Genomic DNA, 19,923 nt, shown 5'->3' with positions numbered 1-19,923 from the left:
TAATTAGGAACTATCATATTTAGGTAGTTTTTTATATAATCTACACATGCATATAACTGTTGCATGCATAGAATTTATTTTTTTTCATAATTTTAAAGTGGTTTATTAAGTTCCAATATATTTTTTTATATATATCAATTATAGAATTTATTTTCTTACCTGATGAAATCCGAGATACTGTTCCACGGTTCTAGAGGCGTAGAAGACTTCCCCATCACAGGTTATGACTACCATAAAGCCGTACAAAGCCTGAAAAATAAGCATGAAATATATGTTTTACATGTTATTAAAATAAAATGAAACAAAAATTCCTATTTCATAATAAACCGATACAAAATATTCTACTATTTATATACATATGTTTATCCTCTTTAATGTATTTGCAACAGTTTGATATATACATATGTAAGAATTATTATTTCTTCAAAATATATATTTATATATATATATATTTTCTTTACAAAATTCAAAGCTTCAATCCTAATGGTGAGTAAAAATATTTTGTGAATATTATAAATGTATGACTATGCAGAGAAACGAAGAAGCGATGTACGCATGTGAATGGAACAAAATAAAAAGGATTTACTTTTGAATTTAATTGTTCGAAAATTGACAGTACCTGCAATATACTGTCTCCTTCTGAAAACCCGGGTTCATGGAAGAGATGAGATCGTCCAATGATGTGGTGGCTGTCCAGGTTATACCGATCTGGGAGGACTGCTGGAAAAAGGGAGGACAACAAATGCTTTTAATCTATCTGAATTTATTACAAAGTACATGTACACAAAAAATGTAATATATATATAACTATCTGAATTCTTAAGTTATCAAGATTTATATGTACAAAATTTATATAATCTTCATAAAATTCTTTTTAATTTGTTGATTTTTTTCTTTTAATAATAAGCAGCAAATATATATCTATAAAAATTCTTAATATCATTCTCATAATTATCATGTGTGCAATAACCTGTTTTATGTTATATTATAATTTTGTAATGCATAATTTCCGTCATATTAAATATGAATAATTAAAATCTTTTGCGCAATAAACTAAATGACTTGCAAATTGTATGCATTGGCATTACAGGTCTTTAACCAATGAATTATAGTCGTTTCTTAATATTTTAAACAAATCAGCATTCTAACTTATCGACAAAATTTAATTTCAAAATCATATATGCATAGATAAGAGTTTCATGTTAATAAACAATTTGTTGGATGCAATTTAGAGGCAGTGGGATATATAGTATGGGCTATAAAACATTCAAAGACGGGATTGAAAAAAAAATAAGCCATAACTAATTAAAGAATTTTTATATCATTATCATTTTACTACTATCGTTTACAAGTAAATCTGAGGAATTTATGGACCCCAATATCATCAACATATTGTTATCAGCACATCAAGAATATACTTCGAAAACTGATGCAATAGATGAATTCCACGTAACAAAATACAACAGTGAATCACCACAGAGCCCAACTCCTTGTAAGGTCGAATTCTGTTGAACTCAAAACACCGTATACTGGGCCCGTAAAAAGCCACGGTGCGGATCAAATGACCCCAGGGACGGGGATAAATCTCGGCTGAAATGAGGTGTAACAATTTAGAATGTTTATACTTGAGAAACTTTTAACAGAAAGGGTTTTGTCATTCAACTATTAGATCAGATTAAGAAATGAAGCTGATATCGGAAGACAGAATAGAACTTGTTCTCATATCAAATTATACGCAAGATAAAAAACTATCCACTGACATTTTATCTACTATGACAAATAGGAATTCTGTTGGGTCCTATTTTGGGGGGAGAGATACAAGAACCGCCGAGGCAAGCAAATGGCGGACCACGGCACAGCGCAAAGACTTGCGTTCTTGTGTTTGTTCATTTAGACGGAAAATGCCTTATAACCTCTTTAAGAAGCAGTAGAGAATTCATGGGAACTAATTATCCGCAATTTTTGAGGGAGTTGCGAAAGGTCAAGAATAAACTAAAAGATACCCCAGTATCTAGTTTCTGAAGCCTATGCGCTCAGGAAGAATGAACGGCGAGAGCGTCAAGAAAAAAACTGAGAGAATTAGGGGTGGGACAAAGCCTTATTGTTAGGTATACAAAACGTCTAAAGATATTATCTCTTTATATTATATCGCATCCATATTTCTATCGTGAATTTAAAAAACACACACACTAGCTAGCAAAAGAACAACGATTATGTCTGCTGTGTAACGATGGTTTGAAAGCACATGCTGAAACTGTCAATTTTGAACATAGAATTATTTTGATGAGTGTCCTTTAATTCCTTTGTTTTAGTTGCACAGTGCAAAATCTTTCTCTTTTGAAGAAATTCGTCAAGAATTTTAGTCTAATGTCAATGCTTTTCAAAATTAAGACATGCTTCAAACACGCCATGACTGAAAAAACTTGTACGGAAAAAGTCATAATTAACGAAAAGGTAATTTATCTTTCTCTATCTTCTATCTTCTTCAATTATCTGAATTAAATTCAAGAATATATAATCATATCAAAATGCCTTCAAAAAAATGGTTTAACTTAAGCTTTTGAGTATCTCTTATTTCGGAAAAGAAGAGTTAGGCCTAATTAAAATTAATTAAAGATTGATTTCAGCTATATTTAATAAAGAAATAAATTAATAATTTTAACATGTTTTCAAGTTGCTTATATCGTGCAATGATGCCTACCTGATAATTTTAGTTTTAAAAAATGAATGAAGTAAATTTTGAAGCCACTGGTAACCACCCGGCCTCGTAAAACAATATCAATTTTAGGGGGACGCTTTCATACTTTGAGTGAGATGGAACACACTTTAAAACAGCACGAAACTTTCCAATTGATATAAAAAGTCCCCTAACACGCCAACTTGAACGGGTTGCTAAAAGTGATAACTATATCAAATGGCTTGAACTTTCTTACCAATGTTTGCGAGTTGTTATTATGACACATACATGCTGTTAACCCCTACAAATGCTTTGGCGAATCCTGATTTGCCGGAATCACGCAACCAGTTTCGTTTTCCCGTTCTCAACGTGTTACTATTGCACGCACAGTAATTTCAACTCTCGGTTACGTTACACAAAACATTTGTAGCGGAATTTGAACTGTTGCAATGTATATCTGTTTAAAAATTTAAAGTGGAGAAAAAATATTTGCCCCTTTTTTAATGCGTGTGCATACTAAGGCATGTGTTTTTTTTCTGTTTTAAATAGTTGTAATGCAATGCAAATGGTTAGACATAAGACAGGATATGTACTTTAAAAGTACGACTGTCATCTTTTGAGATGACCATAAATACAACTCTATGACATCATTGTACTTCCGACCTCAAATCCATTAATGACATCACCGGGATTTTTTTCCTACAAAGAATGGCGATTTCAATTGCAAGGAACCCCCAGAAACGTTAATGCATACTCATAATCCCAAAGTAGGAAAAAGCGAGAGAAAAATTAAAGTAAAAGGGGCCCAGATAGAAGGACTACCGACTTTTTCTTTCTTTCGTTTCATCTACAACATAATTACTTAATCAAAGGAGAAACAGTAGGACAGGCAAATTACACCAAGAAGACAATTCAAGCTTAAATTAAGGCAAGGCCCGGCAATTTTGTCGATGGATTTAAAATCGGCTAGTAATAGAAAACCAAGATTGATGCTCGGCCGCCGTAATTATGCAATAAATCACGGGCAAATTTCCGCGCCATTTAGTTATGACGGCTCACTTTTTTTTAACGTTGACTTTTTCGGTTTTCATTATTCATATTTCGAAGATGAAGAAAAAATGTTTCAGTTCTGAAAGGACTTTGACTTCTTTCTAGGCTGTTTTCAAAGTCTAGATTCCGTCATGATTTCTTAAACAAACAGGATCATTTTCATACATGCTGGAAAAGTCTAATCCAAGTATTCATTAAGAGATATGGGATGTCACAGAAACTCTAGTATCATTAAGGATGAAGTTTTGGCTTTTGAGTATTAGTTATAGTAACGGAATATATACTAGTATTATATGCGTCTAAAATTCCCTCAAAGCAAATGAAAATCACTAAATGTAAAATTAACATTTTCTTATTCCAGAGAGAGAGAGAGAGAGAGAGAGAGAGAGAGAGAGAGAGAGAGAGAGAGAGAGAGAGAGAGAGAGCTAACTAAACCTTTTTTGTCTTTCAACATTTACTATAAAGAACAGCAGAACATTTGCTTCAAAACAGACGTAATTTTGCATAATTATAACAAGCCTGTCACATTGAAATTCCAACTGCACAGAATTTAGAAGGTGTAAGCGAAATGTCACTGGCAAAGATCACTAATCAGTTAAAATAATAGACTTCAAAATGACAGATCTGAAAATCCAAAAACCAAGCATAATTACAAAACGAATACTCATTAGATGGAAGTGGCATATATCGTAACGGTGTGTATTCTTCGATAATTTCTAAGATGATCACGGTTTCCATTTGATTTACTCTGCACATACATGCTTGTTTGCATTATACTTTTGTTGAATAATAATTGCAAAATTGCATAACATGAAATCGTATTTGAATGTCTATAGATGAATCTTTCTACCGATTTTTCGTTAAATAAATTGTTGATATCAATAGATAAGTTAATGAATTGACGATTGAATTTCCATTGAATGTCCCAAAGTGTAGAAGAAACACTATACATGTATATATCATATTATAATACACAAATCACAAAAAAAATTTCTACTGATTATACAATGTATCCCAGGATTACAAGACAAACGACGCTAAAAATTAAAACCAGAGAGAGAGAGAGAGAAAGAGAGAGAGAGCATAATGATGCACATCGACGTTCATCATCGATTTGATAATTAGCTTAGGATTTGTAAAAATTTTCACTTGACCTACCAAGCAGAAAAATATGGCTATGAAGCCGATGTTTTTATGAGAGGTGTTGTGTGGAAGTTGAGTTCGCCTCTTCATGATAAAAATCAGATGTCAGTGCTGTCTTTTGTGTCTGCCCTGATTTAGTAAAAGCCCAACGTGCTTTAGTCGAGTCTAATTCTATTTTCATCGTTCTCCTGTCGACTTCAAAGTCAAGCATCTTTGTGGCCCGGATCTTACGCAACATTTCATGGCGGTTTGGCAAATACAATTAATTCAATGTGTCCATAATAGTAGGAATGTGTAATATGGGTTTATTTCAACAATTAGCGGCGCCCTCGCCTTTCTTTTTTGTACAAGGCGAGTTTCCGTATATTGTCAAGCATACTGGAAAACAGCGCATACAGTATACATGGGTTGGTTCTGTCGAGAAACTTTAAGCGAAACCTGTACGGCTATAGCATTCATTGTTTTCTTCATGTAGCCAAACATAAAACTGCAACTAATTCCCAAAAGACTAATGAAAAAAGAAGAAGGGCAGGCATACCCAGACGAATCGTAAGCATACACCAAAAACCGGAGTCAAACAGCAATCGTCGATGTTTTGTGGCTTATTTTTCCGATGCCATTTTCTGAATTAGCACTCGTGCCAATTTCTACCAATTTCCTATAGCCACTTTAATAGAATTATCCCGAAATCAATTGCATCTTGCAATTGTAATGAAATAGCAGCGTAATTAATGTCAAACAGAGAATAAAAATGTACCATTAAAAGACTGAGGCTTTTCAACAAGAGGCCGAGAGACTTACACTTGAAAGAGAATGGAACATCACAACCTATAGCATCAATTATGTATGAACGTGGCTAGTTGTTCCTATGTATATGGCAATTGTCTTGATAAAAAAAGGAATTGTATTGCGATCAGTGGTCGTATTTACTTCCAAGTTTTTAGCCTCAATAATTAATTATAATGATGGTGAATTGGTGATGGAACGCTGTCCATAGGGTTTTTCCGAAAGTGTTTTAGGGGATGGGGTGGGGGTGAGGGCAACTCTAAACAAAAATTAATACCTGGACTTTACCTTTATACCTATTGCTTAAATATTCGTCATAATTTAGAATTATCATTTTAAAATATTTTATTATTGCAAACTATTTTTTTTCAAGAGACTTGATTGAGAAACGAAAACTGAAAGACCTAGCCGTGTTAATGTATTAACTATGATATTCATCTTGGATTTTTCATTCAATGTGGCTAAACATGAGGAAAGAAAAACATGAGTGCACATTAGCTAGAATAATAATAAAGGTATTTAGATTTGTTTGCAGTAAGATTGTATTAGAACAATGCAATAATATCTATGTACATGCACGTTATCCGCATCTTTGCCATTGACGGGAGTAATTTTGCAGTAGAATGATATGTACCTAGCTTCTACAGTGTGTTTTATTCATAAGGGTTTGCAATATCCTTAATATACAATTTTAAAAGAAGCACGGAGCTATCTTTTAAAACATTAAAGAAAATCAACTGCCAATGCGAGATTGAATTATTACAGTCCTTAAGACTTCACCAAACAAAGAAATTCACAGAACTGAGGAAATCAATTCGACTGGTCCATATGTTATGTCATCAATGCAGTAATTCAAAAAGCAGTTGAATGAGGTATGGTGCAAATTATTATATCAAATTTCTGTCCAAGGAGTAATGATAAAAAAACAACAAATATCGGCAATATGTTGTTGATATTTCCATTTACAACATTGGAGAGTATGGTCAATAATAGGTGTTCAATTCATGTTATTTGTGTTTCGCGTTTGCATAACGGTGAGACTTTTTTGAACAACTGCAGATTTTGAAACCTTTGTACTCAATAGATATATGTTTATTTGTATTTCCAATCCACAGGTTATGAGGAAAAAACTAAACTAAAAACTAAAATTTGAGCCCTTGGCGTATATATATCGTTTTTACGAAAGGACTTTGGGGGAGGTGTTTTGGGTAACACTCAAGTAGACAATAACATTTATTTGCAGGGCTGGCGAAAAGGGGGGGGGGGGGGTTAGTGATGCGACTGATGTCATTGTGCGTGGCTTTTGCATGTTTGTTTTCAATTACCTTGGTAAATAAGGAAAAAGAAGAAGAAGAGTCGCCCCAAACCAGGATCAGCAAATGCATTAGAGGAAAGACAGAGCGCAAAAAAAATTCCTGCATTACCCGATGATATAAATCAACACCTTTAACAAGTGTCATCTCGCTACAAAGGAACACCCTGGAGGGAAACAAGGCTCCTCCGCAGCGATCTTAAATCAAAGGGCATTATATATTTTCTATCAGCTTTTCAATTAATTACACTTAATTATGGCAACTGTAATCCGGAGATCAATACAACACAACTGCCTCTGAGACATCTCCGAGCGGATCAGTGTTACCTTTATGGGGGGATTTTACAAGGGTATATTTGTGGACCAGAGACAAATCAGATGGAATCATATGGGTATGGCATCGCAGCCGATGGCCGCAGGCTTTTTTTTTATACTGTGATAATGTCAGTTATAATTTTTCCCATCGTGCGATTGATGCAAGCTCAAGAATGGCAGCGACATTTTTCTGGATTACTTTGGAGACAAAGGGATAATTAGAGTCTTGGATGATGAATCTGATAATTAATAGAATTAAATTTCACTGTATTGTGGCTGGAGAGTATTAGTTTACGTTTTATAACCCGTACTTGCACGGCTTGCAGGATGTTTTTGCTACACGTTGATGCGAACTTATGAATCCATTGTGCTCGTCAAAATTTTTCACAATTGAATTTTTATGAACGATTGTACTGACCAATTAAAATTCATGCTGGTCCCATCTCTCTCTCTCTCTCTCTCTCTCTCTCTCTCTCTCTCTCTCTCTCTCTCTCTCCCCAAATAATTTTGCTTTTCAAAGACTTTGATTTTACGTCTCTGAAAACCATTTTTTTCTATCCAACATAGAAAGAAGCTAGCATCCCCTCCCCATTCAAAAGAAAAAAATCAATACGATTCTTCGTGTTTCATCTTTCTATTCTTGTCTCAGTGAACATTGGCGCAGTGACTACATCTTTATGGGGAGTTTTCCTGGCCTTTTCCCCCGACACCCCATGGGACTCCGAGCTAGACTTAATTAACAATCGCTTCACAACTTTGTTTTCTTCGATCATTTCGACTGTTATGATAATTGAAACCTCATTTAGTAACATCCTTGTTCTGTTTTATTTTTTAGGGAAAGGATGTGATAATATTTGATGAAACTATAGAAATTACCTATCTATGTACTTTTAGGTGTAATTGAATTTCAATTGTAAATAAATTCATCAGCACCCAATTGTTGAAATTAATAATGCCATTGTTCTAAAAGGTTGAATTACAAAACATATATATTTTGATTAGCTATATATCTTATTTATAGCAGATAAAGACAATTAATTGCAGTGTTTAAAAGGACGGAAAAGTTGATTCAATTATGTATCTTTATTGTAAAATGTAAGTGCACATGTTTTGTATGCACGTGTTTTTAGTTTATGTTCATTAATAAACAGCATTTTATACATGATTCCTCGCATGCGCTTTCACAAAAGTACGTGTAAATTATCCTTGTATTAAATCATATATTATACTGATTCGATGATTCTTAATTCAATAATTAATTGTCGAATGAATCAAAGAAATTGTAGGCGAATTTTTCCCCATTTAAATCCAGCAATTACCACCCCCTAAAAAATGATTTCATTATTTTGTCCACTTTAAAAATAATAAAAATTGTTTATTTATCAAATCAATAAATATAAAATTATGTGTATATCAACACTGGGATACTGTCCCATCGATGTTAATAGTTCAAAACCTTTATTAACCAAGGTTAGATTGAACCGAGAAAAAGACATTACAGACCTAATTAAACAAAATAAATCATCTTCTAACCACCTCAGCTACCCCAAGGTTCCCTAGGAGCTTGAGACTAACGGGTATCATAATCGGTATTTTCAAACATCTGCTTAACCTTGTTACTTTTGTCGTGAGTGCAATCAAGCGTGTTACAATTACAGATTAAGCTTTGACGCATGACATCGGGACAATGAATAGAAACATGCACAAACCCTGTTATCATCAGAGTCGGATTATCCATAAGGTCATTGACAAATTAAATTATTATAATATTTCTACGCAGTCCAGTCTTCCATTACATCTCATGACGATGTAAAACTATTTGGTAGTTGGAATGCATATTATAAAACACTATGCGTTATCTAATGTTTTCGTTATTAAAAATTTGGTACGTACAAATGTACATGCATACGTCACTTTTGTCAACAACATTGTATTCAACCATTCGAAGATGATTATTGAACTCAAAGATTTTGCTTCCTTCTTTGAACAATTTTGAGAAAAGAAGAAAAAGAAAATTTGTTTTGTTTTTTTGTATTTTTTTTTTTATAAAAAAATATTACAAATTGGATTCTTTATTTGGATGCAATTCAGTTTAATGGCTTTTGAAGTTTCTTTTTAAAGAAGAATTCATTTTTTACACGAAATATTAAGACGTCAAAGGCATAAAGCCTGTCTTGTAGGGATGCTTCTGACATAGAATGACAAAGCTAAGACGCAAGTTTAGAAGTAATTCAGAAGCGATATCGAATCCGAAAACGGGGCAGTAACAAGAGTATCATGTTCCCCAATGAATCCAGCTATTTCCAGGTACATAGCTTTTAGCTGACATCAAGTCTAGCACAAGTTTAATTAATACCATCACAGGGTATCTAATGGCAGAAATTGAACCCTTATATAACACCTTTGTACCCCAGCATGTTCCTTGGGGATTGACCCTAATGGCTGCCAATTTGGCGTTCATTTGGATCTCAAACAATTCAAACTAACATCTCAATGGGAAACTGATACCTGTCCGTCCTTTCCATTTCTTTTTTGCAGAGAATTATGTTGATATTTTTTTTCTTCGCTTTTTGCCCATTTTGATCGTATTTTTGAAAGGTCATGCTACCTTTGACATAAGGTTATCCCCATGTGTTGGAATGAGTCAGAAAAAAGCGAAATTAGATCTGGTTTTTGTGTTATTTTATAAATTATTATCATACTACGAAATCTTTGCAACATATCAAGGATCTGAAAAATATTTATATGATGTATATTTATACGTAATTTATACAAACTTAACCCTGTGATCTACCGATAGTGAAAATTGTTTGAATATCAATTCACCAATCGCAGTGCAGTTTTTACTTTCTAAAGAGATACCATAAAATGTCAAAACGGGCAAATGTAAACGTACCCTATATAGCCTAAGGTCAATGTATCTATATTACAATAAAATTTGAAAATAAAACTCCAAAAGCGTACATATAAAATGAATATTGTTAGGGAATTGTTTTTTGGATTCAAGTAAAAGTAATGACAGTGCCGAACATCCCTGTTTTAGAGACAAGTGCGATTTCCTAAGCAAATTCATAAAAATAGAATCTTGTGTCAAAATAAAAAGAAATTACTATCATTTGCGACAATCATCCTTCAAATTTATTGACAAAGAACTTCCTCAAAAAGCAAGCAATAAATTAGCATAGAAAACATCCCAGTGAAACGTTTGACAGGCCGAATTTTCATTTCTCTCCAAAAACCACGTCTTTTGCATTCTCGAAATTTGTCTTTGTAGTAAAATGTAATTATAAGAACGTACGCCAAGCTTTCAAACAGCACCCCGTTCAGCTTCCTTAAGGAAATGAGTTGTCCCGAGAATGCCCGTATAAATAATATTTCATCGCTACTATCCTTCATAAAACGTGGGCTCTGCCTTTCTTCATAATAGCATGTCTCCAATGCATTATGGGAAAATAGGAAGTAATTAGTGTTCTTCAAAATGCGCTCTACGAAGTAGGCTGAAATAGATACTTAGTTGATTTTAATGTCTGTTGCAAGAAAATATGGTCAATTACACTTCAGATGCGTCGTAAATTTCTTCGGATGTCATTTTTCCTGCTGCATTTAAGTTTTGCGGGCCTTATTAGACATAAGAAAATGCTTCTTGAGTAGTATGGAAAGTGGAAAATTGATGGAAATCGGACTTATTGATTGTGTTTTTATGATAGATATAATATAACATGCTTTTAGCTAAAACAAAAGAGATCATTCTAGGAAATATGGTAAGTTATATTTCATCCATTTCAAAATCAACCTGCCCATTTGCTATTAAACATCGGGTATCTTGCCAAATATTGTTTTCATATTTAAAAGCATTTTTGCAGTATAAGCTTAAAATGCTCTCAGCTATATATAAACTGCTTCGATCATGGAAACGAGGATATTACCAGCTATAAACTGCTTAGAATTTTGAAAAACAACTTTGGTATTCGCATCTTTATTCGTATTCAGAGAGAGAGAGAGAGAGAGAGAGAGAGAGAGAGAGAGAGAGAGAGAGAGAGAGAGAGAGAGAGAGAGAGAGAGAGAGAGAGAGAGAGAAGTCGAACAGAAGTGTTTCATATAAGAATTAGAAGAACCATTCTGCTATCTGTATGCGTCCATTGTAAATAATTATACCATAAATCACACGAACACCAGAACATTAGAACTAGCAGGACACAACACACAAAAACAAGAGGCATGAATTCCATTAATGAATAGGTAGCACAGATCGGAAGGAGCAGCGAGTAGCTGACCAAACGAAGTGACAATATGAATAATGAATGGCATACGGTTGCTTAGGGTATGAGTTATTACGATAATTACAGAATATCTAGATTCGATACCAATCAATTTGGTGCCAATTGAGTTTTTATGGTATGATTCTCTAAATACGCAGATTAGGAGAACAAAGTGGCCGATTTGTTTTGTACTTGGAACTAGAGCTGTGTTGTGTACAGGAAAAAGGCGACATTGGGTCGTTTTTGGAACATTCAGTTCAAAGAAAGCACTTGTTAAAAAAGCTAAAAAAGCTATGTATCAAGCAAGAATTAACGACAAGTGTTTCCAAAATTGTTATGTTTGTGTTGCGTTTTATTTTTAGTCTCACTACATATTTGTTTACTATAAACACGTTTTACAAGGACAATTTATTTGTAAAACGCTTTGTCATTTCACGCAAAAAATGATGCAACCTCCAATGCAATGCTATACTTTAAAATTCGCGGTGACAATACATTCGTAATTGTAATGTATATTTTCCCATGTACTATCTTAGTATCATCTTTTTTTTCAATGACATTTTATTAAACTCGTAAATTACAAAACAAAACAATTTGTTATGTTTTCTTGAGCTGTAATGATAATGATATAAAAAAAGTCACACGTGCTCGGGATAAAATTTCTCATTTAATTCTTAACTGGCCCATGTAGTCATTTTTTGTATCCCGTTACAAACCACTGACAGAATAATTTCAACACAATTTCCATATGTAATTCATGTACGAATATTTGTTGACAAAACTATTTGTTGTTGAATATGTATTAGCGTAAAAAAAGTTCATTTTACATTTAACATTTTGTCAAAATCTATCTTCAGAATACTTTAAAAGGGTTGCATTCTCAGTATCAAATGACCCGTTGCATTGAAACCAGATAATCTCTTCTTTCTCTCATATAGTATACCCGTATAAAAATAAAACATAGAAATGATGGCATTTAGACAGAAGATGGGGACCTAATTATCCATCATAAATTTCATCCTATACCAGGTAGGGAAGAAAATGGCACCCATAATTCGTATAATTTTTGAGCTAACTACGCCCGTCGTCAATTTTCTCATTTTCAACATCTGTGTAGGACAAACTCGCGGTAAAGCCCCGACAATTACAGATTATTTGCAATCTGCTCGGACCAGGTAGGAAAGGAAACAAGCAAAGCTAAGAACTCTACGAGAAAAGGATGGAAACAGACATGCCATCTGTCCCTTGTCTATTTCAATATCTCTCGCTAATCCGCACAACTTATAGTACCCGATTTCAATTCAATCAACAGGAAAAAACAAAACAACGTAAGATTGAATCGACACTCATTTTTATGCATTATTGATCAGTGATGTTTTTCTTTTCACAAAAAAATATCTTTGTATTTTGTTTGCCGCAAAATCTTCGAATCGACTTTAGAAAATAATGCCGTTGATAAAAGCTGTATCATTTGCCCACACATGTTCACGCAAGCATTGACATTCAATAGATGAAAATTTGGATTAATTTTTTTTATTGAAGCAAGTGTATGACAAAATTTATTTATCATTGGCTTGAAATGAAAAGTAATGTTATTTCACCATCAAAGTATATGTAGGGAGACCCGAGAGTGAAATGTATATGCATAATTATGAAATAAAAAAAAGTTTTGTGTGATTTACATATATGTAAATTTTTATTACATGTATGTATAACTGATGAGAACGCCTCTATCTAAATGTCCTATGTAGCATACACAAAATGCATAATATAGATGTGCCACCAATGCGATATATAGAAGATATATTAGGGAAAATGGGCTCAAAATGACTCTTACCAGCAAAGTAACTTTTCGTCCGAAGATAACTGACAGCTAGCCGAAGAATTGATAGCTTGTCCAATTTAGAAATAACAGACTGTTCAAAGGGTAAAAGGCTAGCTAGATGGTCAAGTTCCGAATTTAGCCTTTCTCTGTGTCGTTTGCTTGGGTTGCTTTTTGGGGGATCTTTGACCGGGGTCTTCTGTCTGAAAAAAATTGAAAATGAAAATATAAATTATATTTTTCTGACGTTTCGTGCTCAGAATAATATTTAACTGGCATTGAAAACGCAAGACATTTTCCTTTTCGTGCATCATATGTTAGCTGGAGCATTCTAACATTCAGTTTTATTTCTAAATTGTGAAATTGATGATAATGATGATGGTGATGAAGAATAATAATCTATTTTTACATGAGTGTTTGAAATTTTCAATATAAATGATAGCTGAATTTAAAGTAGTTTCATTTGAATGACAAGTCCGTTCATTGATATAAATGAATATTTGATTTGATAAATTTCTTTGAAATAAAAAAATAAACGCAAGTAAAATAGAAAACTTTCAAATATCATCTGGGTATTTAACTACCAAGTATTCTCCAAAACATTTGGCTACTGGAAATCGTTGTCGCCTTGTAGAGATGAAACTGTCAGCTGAAGACCAACAGAAAATAAATCATGTTTCTTAAATGTGTGAGTATTTACACATTACCCATCCTTAATGAAATGCGCACACAACATTGTCATCATGTGATGCAAGGACTCATTAAGCCGGGACAATCAATCCCGTTACCCCCTGCGCCAATGGTTAAACTTTCTGACAGGGATTAGCTCCCCTGAGCCCTCAAACTGAAAGTGACAATAGGCTTCCAGTGGAGACCCAATTAAACGTTCATTAGTTCTTGGCTTTGTCAGTGTGGAATGAAATGGTGCCCTCCTCCGTGTAAATTTCATATTTTCTGAAGTAGCGTGTTTGTCTTTTTGATGCATCTGTTACTGTGGAAATCATTAACAAGATTAATTGTGCAGTAGTCATAGAGTGATTCTTGAATCTGTTTGCATTGTCGATCAAATCTTAGAAATATGTGTCCTCTTTTCAACCATTCTAAAAGTTATTAGATCTCAAGAGCTACTTCTGTGTTTCTATATATTTCATGTACTTTATACGCATTTTTACATGATAAATGGTGTTTAAAGATTCTTGCAAGGCCTTTAGAGTTCGTAATGGTTCTCTTATTACATCTAATTTAAAGACAATTTCAGTATGTATACTTTGTTATGTCTTCTTGGCATTCGATACATTTCTTCTGTTAAACTTGTTTGCTATACAACTTTTGCATGCTTGGACTTAAGCTAGTCTTATTTTATTGTATTTTATTGTTCCAAGGCGTTGATTATTTTTAGAGATATATGAATGAAAATGATGGTAATTATATAACACTGGTGAAAACAATGTAATAAAAGCATTGCATATAGCGCTAATGGAAGGAGGCGTTTGCTACAATTAAACAATATCTTGTAGCTGTTATGAGCACGAGTCATCGTTGAGTTACCTTCAGGGCAGCCATTTTTTCTCATTGTAAACTTGATTAAACTTGCTAAATGATAACCAAAACAGAGCCAAAACAAAGTCAAAATAATCCCCAGATATCCACAAAAAACAAGACTGTATTGAATAACGTCAGAATACGCGGGAGAGGAAATCCCGAACTATTTAGAGAAATTAAGGAAATAATTCACTTATAAGGGCAAAACAACTGTTAGTTCCATGCGCAAGTTCATCAAATAATTCGCCATCTCGCTGCAGAACCAGATGTGGGCTATTACGTTAGGGAGCTGTCAAATTGCCCCGGGCTCCAATCGACAACCATCTACAAGCTTCCTCCGAAAATTTTTCGCATTGATGCATCGTAAAGAAACAATTTAATTAGGTTATCATGTCTGACTGCTATTTTACCATGTCATTTTTTGTCTCTTTCGACAAATTAACTCTTTATAGGAAACAGAAGGTTGCTAGAAAATCTCTTTACTGATTTTCTATGTTCTGGCTTGATATTCTAGTTAAACATGATGTTTATTACTTTATAATTTAACATTTTTATCAGTGCTCACACCAAAGCATGCAAAAGGTTTCTTTTGTCTTGAACCATTGCTAAATAATATTTAAAGTTTGTCTATAGCAATATATGATATTCAGAGTCTGTCTATACCAATATATGATATTCAAAGTCTGTCTACATCAATACATGAACAAATTACTAGGATTATTAGGATAAAGGTAAAGACAAAATTATCGCAAAAATAAGAAGTTTGCTTGATTGAAACACGATTAATATCTATCTGTGAATTCATACTTGTCGGTGAAATACAATCAAGTCTTGCAATAAATGCTTCAGGGAAAAATAGGTCTCCTGACCAGAGTGCGAACACTATGGAAGAATAAGACAGGTCATTTCCTCCCAAAATTGATGGCTTTATGACCAGAAAATGAGCCTGCTCATCTTCGACGGTATATGATGGTTATAAATATTCATATATACTTCACGCCTATTGGTGTTGCTCCCAGCTTTCAGACCCGCTTGGGAAAACTTCTAACAGGATAACTTGAACCTTTCTCGGAGCAGTGGCGAAAAAGATATACATGCACTGTTTTGTAGCAGAATCTTCACTTTCAGAAATCAAGAAAATCTTCACTTTCTATTATTTCTACAGTCTGATCAATTTTCATTGTAAATCTGTCTATTATTACGGATGGATTTTGTTTTCGGAAATGTGCAAATAAAATAAACATATAAACAGGACGCTTAACAAATCATGCTGTGTATTTTTATCATTTCTTTTACCGGTCCTTCATATATGTGAATTTATACAAAATTATTTCTGAAAAGATACATGTATTCTAATTTATATTAATTTTCAAAAGTCCATTTTTTTTATTGTAAATTTTAAAACATTTTGAATTTCTATAAATGCAGTAGATTTTTGATAGGTTATATGGGACACGTATTATTCATATACAAAATCATGGACAAATAAATATGATCTTCGGATATATATTACATTACTTAATATAGAACATATCAAGACTATCACAAATGAACCTATAGCTGCTTCTTTTGAGGAAAGAGCCGCGTCAAATATTAAACAAGAGTACACTTAAAAACACCTCTTGACCTAGAAGCATGACAGGATAAAGTGAACAGTTGAAATTCTATGTCATATCCCTATAATCAAATCATAAAATATTGTGGTCATACTCAGGAACCCCCTTAATCGAAACTTCTCTGTCTAATTAACAATTGGCCATAAAATCAAGAAAATCGGTTCGCTTAGTGCAAGCGGCAATCTGTTTGCTGGAGGAATAAGGAATAAACTATAATTAAAGTTTTATAGGCATGCAGTTAGTTTCCACTTTTTTGTTTGACCCTTTCGATGAAATGTCGTGCTCAATGAATTCTTTTTTGGGGGGACCCCAGTAAATTTGCTCGCCCCTAAATGTTTGCTCGAACATACGAATTTAAAAGATATAACCCTGCTTTTATTTGTTTGATGGGCAAAAAGGAGGCGGTGTATCAGGCTATAGGAGTGTAAAATGAAAATGGATACCTTTCTGTTATAAATTTTTTGCTGCCTCAAATCGAGGGATTGAAACAAGGATGATGGCATACAAGGGACACCCAATGCATGTCATTGAGCAAAAACAGTCCATACATCAAAACTTTGGGGGCCTAAATTGCCGATGACCGGAGATGGAGTAGCATTATTTGTAAAAGAATCCTCCCTTTTCTCAGTGACATATCTGATCAAACCACCACAAAAGTGCAGGATCGGATTTCACGTGTTTTCTTGCTTTTAAAAGCACAAAACAAAGGAAAACGTTCTCTCGAGTTATGTTGGCTATCAATACATACTGAATGTAAATTTGTTCCTTTTTGTATGAAGTTGCTGATGTGCTTGTGTGTTAAGGCTGCAGTATAAGATATTGTCCCCTTTTTGGTTTTGGGCTGGAAGAGGGGGTTATAAAATTCCAAGTTTGGTCCAGATAGCTGCTACGAAATATGTTGGTATCCTTCCTTACGTAGTCCATAAACTGACATTTTCAAATGCATTTAAATATCCTGCTTTGTTTTATAATGACTTTCTACATGTTACAGTAAGTCAAGTGCAAAAGCCATTTTAAAGCTAAAACAATTATGTATTTACAATTTAATAGTGACATTTTACAAAATACGTCTACTATCAGAGGGTAACATATCCAACCAAGAGGGGAAAGCGATCTTCGAAAGAAGGAGTTACAATTAAAACCATGAAGCCGTCTAAGGGTTGTGAGTCTGTTGAATTTGAGTCATTTAAAGTTCATTCAAATTTCACGTAAAATTGACATCTGCCACCGGTTGTTACATGGTCTGACATGTTCATTAAGTAAACTCAAGACAAGTCAACCTTAGAACAGAAGCAACGTTCAAGTCATCGCATAAAACACCGAAGGTATCAATTACGGAATAACCTTAAGAGGTGATGCTTTAGTCTTGGCTGAGACACTCCTGCGAATGAAGATTTTAAGAAAAGAATCCCAACAAAACAGCTCTAGCATCGATGATTCTGACTTCACGAAATGGTTCAATCTTCTGAGACTCAAACGTTGTAAAATAATGGTTTTAACAGCCATACTTTTCTACTATAATACATGTTTGTCTTCACTATAATATATTATACCAAATCCGGGTTTGGTTCATATTATGGGTTCATATTGGTTTTAATTATTCTGGTTTTGTATTTGTATATTGTTTGATTATGCACTCCTATGATATATTTTTTGACATTGTTTGCAAATCTAGATATATGGCCTAACAAGAAATATCTTTTTTTTTTTAAAGTAAACCTGTGAAAATAAAATGAAAAAATAGATACGAAATGAAGAAATGAAGAAAAAAAATACGATAGCATTAATCAAACTATAATCATTTATATTTAAATGTAAATTACAAATGCATGACAATTGCATACGAATACAGATGGGGTTCGTGACTTTTTGGAGTGTGTTCACACATTTGAATAACACAGAGAGATGAGTCTCTTTAAACAAGCAACCCAAAGTTCAGTAAATTCCATAGCCCTGCATTAGGAGACTTTCATGTAAAAGTGCTAGGTTTCTGTCCGATGTGTTGTAAAGTGTTCCTCTCCAAAGAGATAGCATTGATTTGATTTCTTATCAGAACCCTGGGATCTAATAATTGGGGGGTAGTTTTAAAAAGGGACAGAATAAAGAGAAGGATAATTATGAAATAACTTTAAATGACTTCAAACAATTATATCTGGTCTTGAATTTTTTTTATTTAGAAGTCTCATTGCCAACGGACCCAAAAAATTTTGTTTAGATTTACATCTGCTGAAGTAATTGCACAGGAATGTGTTAGTGTGTGTTGTTTAGAAAGTGAGGTAAATATATTATAAATGTGTAGGAGATCTTTGATCAATCTAACATTTTTCAAGATAAAATCAATCAAACATTTTGTGTGATAAACATCAGTTTAAAACATTTTACTGTTTTGCTGTAAATGATTGATAAACATCTTAGATAAGTTGTTCACAAACAGTAAATACTTATTCCAGCCTTTGACATCACCTGAAAGGATCACAACATCAAATTCGTTTTGACAGCATTTGCAGAACAATTGCAGCATTTTTGGTGTTCCTTTGACAGCGAAAAGATGTTATTTGTATTGAAAATTGTTTTGTGGAATGTCGTTTTTTATAAACTATGCAACTATATCCTCTTTATCTGCCTACATATATGTACGTATACAACAATTGTGGAGTTGTTTTGACTTCATTTTAAAATGAGTCTGATCAGAAATATTGAAATACTACTGTTACATTATAAAGTATGCAATTCTGGAATTATTAAGATGAAATAAAAAGGATCATTAAATTTCACAGTGCAATTAATACCAAATCAGAGCATTTGTGATGTGAAATATTGAATATAGTAAAGAATAGCGAAACCATGACATCTAGAGCTGTCCTCAACAAAAATATGTACCCAACAGAAAAAAATGCATATAAAGATGTCGTAATTTGTCATACATAAATCAAACAAGATTCAGGTATCACTACCCGAAACCGTATTCAGGAAGAACTACAACCAGTTCTGGGTTGCAGAGAAAGCACCTGTTGAATAAGATAATTGCAGGTGTTTACATATCCTAGCGACATATCAGATATACCACACGGCTTAAAGGTCATCATTTGGCGGGACCACCTACCATGCCCCCCTCCCCATGATTCTGACAGCAGCGACCGTGGGGGTCAAAAGCAAAAACAGTTCCTTTCTTTCATTCATAAGAATGGAACAGTTAAAACTTTTATCATACAAGGTAAGCTTTCAAGATATTGTTCAAGGACAAATCTTTGGCACATTCTTTGCTGATAACTCACTACTGCAATTACTCTGATTGTAAAAAAGCAAATGGAAATCAAAATTGTTCGACTTCGGCAATGTTTCTCTTTCTTTAAGATAATAAAAACATACTCTTAACCCGCACCCCCCCCCCCCCAACCCCC

At 33.6% G+C, this 19,923-nt stretch overlaps 1 protein-coding gene across 1 annotated transcript in view; it reads right to left on the bottom strand.

Annotated features, from left to right (window-relative positions):
• Window positions 1-19,923, bottom strand: part of LOC105343987 (single-minded homolog 1-A) — a 35,281-nt gene that overhangs the window by 9,964 nt on the left and 5,394 nt on the right. The window contains exons 2-4 of the mRNA XM_011451529.4: window positions 13,380-13,567; window positions 620-720; window positions 160-249 (exon numbers count right to left, since the gene is read on the bottom strand). Coding sequence (XP_011449831.3) covers window positions 160-249; window positions 620-720; window positions 13,380-13,567 — 379 coding nt within the window. The remainder of the gene's footprint in view (window positions 1-159; window positions 250-619; window positions 721-13,379; window positions 13,568-19,923) is intronic.

Source organism: Magallana gigas, chromosome 9 (assembly GCF_963853765.1).
Source record: "Magallana gigas chromosome 9, xbMagGiga1.1, whole genome shotgun sequence".
Taxonomy (NCBI): domain Eukaryota; kingdom Metazoa; phylum Mollusca; class Bivalvia; order Ostreida; family Ostreidae; genus Magallana; species Magallana gigas.
This window is presented reverse-complemented; position numbering and strand designations above follow the sequence as displayed.